This window comes from Limulus polyphemus, unplaced genomic scaffold (assembly GCF_000517525.1).
Source record: "Limulus polyphemus unplaced genomic scaffold, Limulus_polyphemus-2.1.2 Scaffold501, whole genome shotgun sequence".
NCBI lineage: Eukaryota > Metazoa > Arthropoda > Merostomata > Xiphosura > Limulidae > Limulus > Limulus polyphemus.
In genome coordinates, this window is record NW_013666111.1 from 219,529 (window position 1) to 227,304 (window position 7,776).

General features: G+C 34.6%; 1 protein-coding gene across 2 annotated transcripts in view; it reads left to right on the plus strand.

Annotated features, from left to right (window-relative positions):
- Positions 1-7,084, plus strand: part of LOC106458684 (chondroadherin-like protein) — a 48,383-nt gene extending 41,299 nt beyond the window's left edge. For both annotated transcript variants that reach the window (XM_022384949.1, XM_022384950.1), the window contains exon 2: positions 2,757-7,084. In XM_022384949.1, the coding sequence (XP_022240657.1) occupies positions 3,712-6,306 (2,595 nt within the window). In that variant the 5' untranslated portion in view covers positions 2,757-3,711 and the 3' untranslated portion in view covers positions 6,307-7,084. The remainder of the gene's footprint in view (positions 1-2,756) is intronic.
- The last annotated feature ends 692 nt before the right edge of the window (positions 7,085-7,776 follow it).

Genomic DNA, 7,776 nt, shown 5'->3' on the forward strand with positions numbered 1-7,776 from the left:
TGAAAAGTTGTTTGTGTGTTTATGTTTTTTTCCGGCGGCGGTACACCAAGAATCAGATTGAAGATCTGAACCAACTTGTGAAGCTTCGAGGTAAGCTCAGAAATATTTAAAACATATTTGTCCACTGAAACTCACCCACGTGGAAGTAAACTGCATTCAAACCTATTAGATAGCAAAACCCGGGCTGAATGATCAATCGTTTTTCACCAGGGGTATAGAGTTATAATTTTAAGTACCAAAATTTCAAGAACGGGCTTCTTACTCACGGAAAATAGCCGCTATACATATATGTATTTGAATGATTTATTCTTCCATATTATTTGGCAGACAAGCTATTCTGATGAATGATAAGTGAGAAGAAGGAAAAAGTACACTCTAAGGGTACAAACTTCAATGCTAGTAGCACACGATGTGTTATTCTATCCTTTCTTTTTATAACTGGTGTGTAAAAAAAAACGCCTTTGTAATATTATGTTGAAACTTGACATGTATATTACCAGTGACTCTTTCGTGCAGATATTCCACGCACACAAATTACATTAGCTGGTTTTAGTTGGTCGTACTGCAATATTTCTAAACGCCGTTAACCGAACCTTAGTCTCGGCACGTACCGCCAAATAACAAGAACGGGATGTTTCCGTTATCCCAGACATTGTTGTCGATGTAGATCCCTGGGAAGCTAGTTTCTTTTTGACTTTATGTAGTCTACTCACGTGTAAGTCATCGTTTTCTCATGGAACACTGTGATTTGTTAGTGCAATTCATCAAGTTAAAATTACTAGATGTCCTCCTGCAGCTTCCAAAGTTCGATATTCCAACTATTTATACTTTAACAGGTCTAAGCCTAATTAGTGTGTATCTGTTTAACTATCTTGTATGCAAAGCATTTTATCTACACGAAAGCTATTTCAAAGCTGCTTTAATTCACATAAACCTACTGTAAAATATATATAGTTATTCGTAACTTCTGATCAAAGAAGGCTATCTACATAGATCAGAAATAAAAATTAACCCAGTAATTAATTAAGTTAATCTAATATACAGTTGAAGAATTTAATGTCATATGATAAGAACTTGTAATGATTCGAAAGTTTTGACTCATCACTTGAGTACCCTCGTTGTTATCGACATTTTCTAACTGAGCTACAAAAATTCATAATCAAAATCCGACTTTAATTCCACATTAATCAAAAATGGTAAACATAGTAGAGTAGCTCTAAGCTAGTTAACATAAACTTGTATTAAGAGAAATCAATTGTTGCTTTTTGTAAATAAAATTTATGGAAATTTAACTTCTTATTTCTTAATGGATTCGAAATATAGTTACATCAAAAGAAAGCTTGGCCTTTCTTCAGTCGGATTGCTCATTTCCAATTAGGTATCTCAAAGAATGAATTAGATATACCAAAAATATTGTGAACAACCCGGGCAAATGTGTTACATTTATAATTGGTTTACCTATTGTTGTAAGCTTTATTTTCAATGTTATAATTTAGTTATTTGCTAGAGGAAGCTGCTAATCATGAAGTGTATTAATCGAAAAGCTTCGTCTAATATCTAGAGGTAAGGGTACAATATAAATACAGAACTGGGTGATCGAGTAGTTGAGGATAGAGGGATGATTGATTTAGTTGTTGATCGAATAAAATTATTCAGAGTTAGTGCTTCTGCAAGCTAATAAATAAGTAGGTTTGTTATCAACCAAAGAAGATTATATTTAAACATTATTAGTGTGTGAGGCCTACAGTAGTTTCGGAGTTTATTTTGAAAAGATTTATATCTGAGAGTAGGCTTAAAAGTGAATATAGCTGTAGTAAAAGTTTGGTGAAGAAATAAACTTGTTCGTGATCGTTGTGTGACTGAACTTGGCAATATTTTTACCAAATATTTCAAAAGAACACATCCAACTGTAGAACAGTCGAGAAAAGGATCGCGAGCTTTAGCTGTATTAATGTTTTCTTCATTATTGTTTAACTTGAAATGAAACTGTATTACCCTAGCAACAGATATACTCAGTTTATCATTTTTGCATCCCTTAAAATGGGTGTGGGGAATTGTTCCAGCTCTAAAAGTTCTTAGAACACCTGATCCTTATCATCTTAGCGTTTACCCCATTTGAGTGTGGGATCCGCTTTGCGAATCCTCTGCTTCCATTTATTCCGATCCATCATGGCGTCTTCCTCTTCAACACCGTACGTTTCCATGTCCTCTCTAATGGTGTCAAGCCTTTTTTTTTCTTTTTTTTTGAGATTTGTTCTTAATTTATATTGATCTGACTACTTGATGTGTCCATAGAAATCTGAGATGGCTTCCTTGTGTCTTTTATGGTATGAGTCATGACTGTCACACTATGCTTTTTCGGATGTAGATGTTGCCGATTCGGTCATTCCTGGCAACTCTATGATCTAGACATTAAAAAAACTATATTAGAGGTAACGGTAAAAGCAATTAACAAAGAATAATTTGTGTATTAAGTTCACATAAAAACATTAAATCTTGTTATAGTTTTATGTATGTGCGAGATTTTACAGTTACCTTAAATTTAGGTTATCTTTCAAAATTAAAGAATCCATTTGCCCGCGCCCTCTATTGTTTAATAAAGTTAAATTCATACTATTTTTTTTTCATTATGTAATATATAGAAATAGAGAGAAAAATTCTAATTTAATGTACTTAAGTTGCTTTTTAATATAACTCAATAAAATATATAAATTGGAGTGATTTAAAATTTAAATTATATTTCTATTTCACTTCAGGTGCAGCTCGATGAAGAACAGAAAACAGTCGTCTTATAGATATATTTGCACAAGCTCATAGTGTTGGACTTCTTGTGCCGTGTATAATAACAAAAGTTGGACTTAAAAAAAGAACACGGAATTGAATAGTGTTGCCACAAATAGTGTTGTATAAAAAGTGCTCGCCATGTGGAGTTGTTTTAATTAAGTTACATTACGCTTCTCTCGGGCCAAAATACTTTTTTTTTTTGTCTAGACTAGTATAGTGGCTAGAACTTTATTATGTTGCATGCCGCAAGGTACACGTGCGTTTGAGCTCATTGGACTAGAGGAAACGCTTTTATCTGTATTGGAATTGAAATTAAATCTGGAAGTATCCAAAACATCTTCTAAAGCCAGATGTCAGACGACTTCTGATTGGTAGGATCCAATAATGTTGCGATTAACGAGCTGCATTGCAAACAATATACAAAATCCTGCTCTGGGTGGTAAGAATTTTGAATGAAATTCATATTTCACAGTACTTTAACTGTTCCTTGTCGAACTTAATAAATGAACCATCTCGTTATTACAAACTAATGACAAATAGATTCAGACAATCTCTTAACTCATGTGTATTGCGGCAAAAAAAAGGGAACAAATAGTATATGTTTTCAAATATCAGCAGCTCAACTGTGGTTCATTGATTGTCATTCCTCGGTGAGTAAGTTTACTGAATTACAACGCTTAAATCCGGGGTTTGATTCCCCGCAGTGGACACAGCAGATAGCCAAATGTGGCTTTGTTCTAGAAAAACAAACAAAAATCATTGACTATCTGCCAAAGATTTTACAACTGCACAATACAATAGTTAGTTAAACTCTAAAAAAGACGAGAAAAAACAATTTTCATGTGCAACTGAATAGTTTGTGTCTCGTTTGAAATACTTTTACAAAGGTCAAGATCTAAAATCTATGACCTGTGGACAAACATCGCCATGGGAGCGTCTGAAGTGCTACATCCCTTAAAAGCAACATTATTTCACTCGGTAATATATTTGAATATCATGCTAGGAAAGGGTTCACTAGCATGTCCGACTGCCTGCTTTTGTGACGAAGGGTTCCATTATGTTAGCTGTGTTGGAGATGGATCGTGGGTAATACCATCTGACATTCCCAAAACGGTTATTAGACTTGAACTTCGAAACTACATGATTCCATACTTATCTTCTGCAGACCTGACGGGCTTAGTACAGTTACAAGAGCTCATAGTTCAACAAGCTCAGCTACATGTTATTTCCAATGACACTTTTTTAAATCTTAAGACTCTGAAACGTTTGGATTTAAGTCAGAATTTGCTCACTGTCCTGAACAGAGGAACTTTCGATGGTGTATTTGCATTACGCTACTTGGACGTCTCCTCTAACTTTCTTGTCAGTTTTGAAGAAGCCTTTGGAGAATTATCAGCTGTAGAACAGCTCAACTTAAGGGCCAATCAGATTCCACGACTGACAGCTAAGAGCTTAACAGGATTAAGAAAGATTCAATATTTGAATCTAGACTCAAACAATATTTCTCTAATTGAAGTGGGATCCTTTCAATATTTAACAAATTTAGCTCATCTCATTTTGAGCAACAATCCCCTTACTACCTTATGTCGCTTGGATTTTTTTGGCAACAGACTCCAGTATATTGATATATCACATATTGGTATACAGCGTGTGCCTCAAAGCTTAACTCGATTTGTTAGAGACTTAAGACTAGCCAAAAATAACATTACTTACATCCCAGCTGGAGATCTTGAAAGCTACAATTATATTGAGCTTCTTGTTCTAGATGATAACAATATTACAGAAATTGAAAATGATGCTTTGGGGCGGCTGGAATTTCTGAATAGATTATGGTTAAACGGTAATAAACTGAGTTCAGTTCCTGTCAACTTACCACCATCTTTGAGCGCCCTTTACATAGAGGAGAATAGATTGAAAAAAGTATCATCATTTAGTTTTCAAGGGCTAATTAACTTGGAACAGTTATTTCTTCAAAGGAATCAGATTGAAGAGCTAGAAGAATGTGCCTTCTGCGACCTCTTTAATTTAAAAAGTCTGGATCTCCAAGCTAACAAGATAAGAAATCTGACACCTGGTATTTTTGAAAAGCTTAGTCACCTTCAGATCTTGGATCTTTCTCAGAATGAAATTAAACTAATGGAGCCAAGATGTTTTTTTGGATTGAACCATCTCCAAATCCTCCAGGTTTCTCGCATTTCTTCCTTTGTACAATTTGATGAGCTAATGTTTGACACATTGACGAACCTGCACACTTTGGAGCTATACGACAGCGCCCAGTTTTGTAGTCAGGTTCTTAATGCCACCAGAGCCCTCCATGGCCTACGTAATCTCAGAGAACTAAATATTATGCACAATAACCTTATCAACCTTCGTTCTGATTTTCCCTCTTTCTTCCCAAAATTAAAGATTATAAAAATGAGTGGGAATACATGGCATTGCAACCAGTCCATTTTATGGCTTCAAAAATGGATCACTACCTCAACCGTTCAATTTTACCAGAGCTATGACATTCGTTGTGCTTCTCCTCTACATTTTAAATTCAAACCGATAATGCTTCTCAAGAAGGAGGACTTTACAAATACACAGAATATAACTTCTTCAGAAACCAAGACAGATTTTAGGAATTCCAAAGAGAACGGAGACACACCTGGTCTTTCAGTAAAAGGATTCTTATCAATAACAGCAAAACCTGTTGGAAGTTCGATCCCTGTATATGGAACATTTGTGTCGGTTAAGCTGAACAGAAGTCAACCTAATTTGTGGATAAAACAGTTTGAATCAAATCCCTCGAGGAATGAAGAACCACGTGTACGTACCTCAGAAGTATCATCTTATAGTGAAACCGTCACTCCATCCCGTATCTCGAGTGACGTTTCAATAACGCCAATAGTGTCAAATACCAGACTTATCAATCCCATTTACACCAGCAACGATAAGGATAATATAAGCCATATTCAAACAGGAACATCAAATATTACCAGAACAACTGTTGCAAATGGTGAGTTCACAGATTTTCTCGAGGATGTTAAGGTGTCATTTGTAAACAGGAGTAATATTTCAACGCTTCCAATTAACAATAAGACAATGGGTTTTATTGAAGGAAACCACGACACGCAGCAAGAACAATACAAACACCCAACTGTCAATGCCCGTAGAGGAGACGAACTCCGATTCAAAAATACGCCAACCCCTATAGTAATAACGTTTTCATTGGTTGGAGGCTGTTTGCTCGTGTTGGTAGGGTTATTAATATCATTTGTTATATGCCGTCATCACAATTTCTCTTGCAACGCAGGAGAATGTAAAGTCCGAAGAAGTAGCAACATTTCATACAGCCCTCAAAGAGATGAGGTGTCTATACTTACAGTACCAGATGGAACTATGAGAATAAAAACAAACTCCCATTATGAATTGGGAAACAAACTGTATTACTTCATGGAGAGTAATGATGCGTATCCAGATCAGCAGTTCCAAGAACTACTTCCACGGACAATGGAGGAAAATGGGCATTTCCTTAGTTGAAATCCTAATGTACAGTCCGCAGAAATAGAAAAGCCTTTATTTTCCACTCGTTGACTTCCTTTTCACGATCTTTGACAGCGAACTTTCCAGTGCTTTCTGTAGTAATGGATACCTTCTGGAAGCCCAAAGTGTTAGAATGATAAGAAACAGGAGCTAAGGTCGTTCATTTCCCACATGTTTAATGTTTTGTTTGTGATTAATTCTCATAGGTCTTTTCTCAAAGTAGTTTATCACTAGAGCGTAAAGGATATTACCAAACACATATAATCACCAAAACTTGCTTGAACCACCATTTTATTTCTTAAAAAAAAATAGAATTTAAGATTCTGATGTAATGTAAGATATCCATTATATTCATTTAAGAAAATATTACTTAAAACACATTAAACAATATTTCGTCAGCTCTCAACTTCTATTCTGACGTTTGTAAATGTATTAACACAGTGGGAAAAACAAACAGCTTATGTGGCCATGTTTTCCCCAGATAATTATTTTTTTGTAGTCTTGGAAAAGCTCGTTTGTTGCATCTTGTAAATACGACAGAAATAACCATCTTCAGTGTATGCGTTATTTTAAATAATACATCATGTGGGAAATCTTTAACTTGATTCAATTTGACTTTTATCAAAATTATGGCTTGAATCACTGCTGCCAAAATAATATATATTTTTCTAAAAATGAAATTCAAAATAAATACAAATTCAGCTGTTTTCCACATCCACAAGTTTTATCTGCTTTATGAAAAAATTGAAATTTGTTATTTATTTTACAAGGTTTTCTTTGATATAAATTAAACAATGTTTTCAGCTCAAATCACCATTTTATTGTTTTAACAATATTTTCATATAAGCTAAGTAAGTATTGATGAAATTCTTTTTTAAATTCAACTCACGTGTTAAAGCTTAATATACGGTTATAGTTAATTTAAAAGAGCATATTAGTGAGACAAAACAGCAATAAGTCTACGGACTTAAAACGCTAAAATCCGGGGTTCGATTCCTAGCGGTGAACACGGTAGATAATTCAATTTGGCTTTGCTCTAGAAGAAACAAACATTATGAAACTATTGAATAAAATTATAAACATCGTACGGATATCATTTTGAAATCAAGCTGTATTATTGTTCTTCCAAATTTCATTCATATAATTCCCCCAAGTATCTCAGCGATAAGTCTGCGGACTTGGAATGCTACAAATCGGGTTTCGATACACGTGGTGGGCACAGACGGATAGCCATTTGTGTAGCTTTGTGCTTAACAAGAAACAAGCAAGTAAAACATTAATAGAAATCAAGGAAATCACTTAACCATGTTCAGGTTTCTGTTAGCTGAATCTTTTTAATTTTTGAAACCGTGCCTTAGGTTTCCTAAAGTTTGATTCGGAAATCTTTACCTGATACATTTTAACACGGAACTTAAAAATGCATATTAGTTCAACTTCACTATTTCAAATTGACAATTTCGTTGTTTT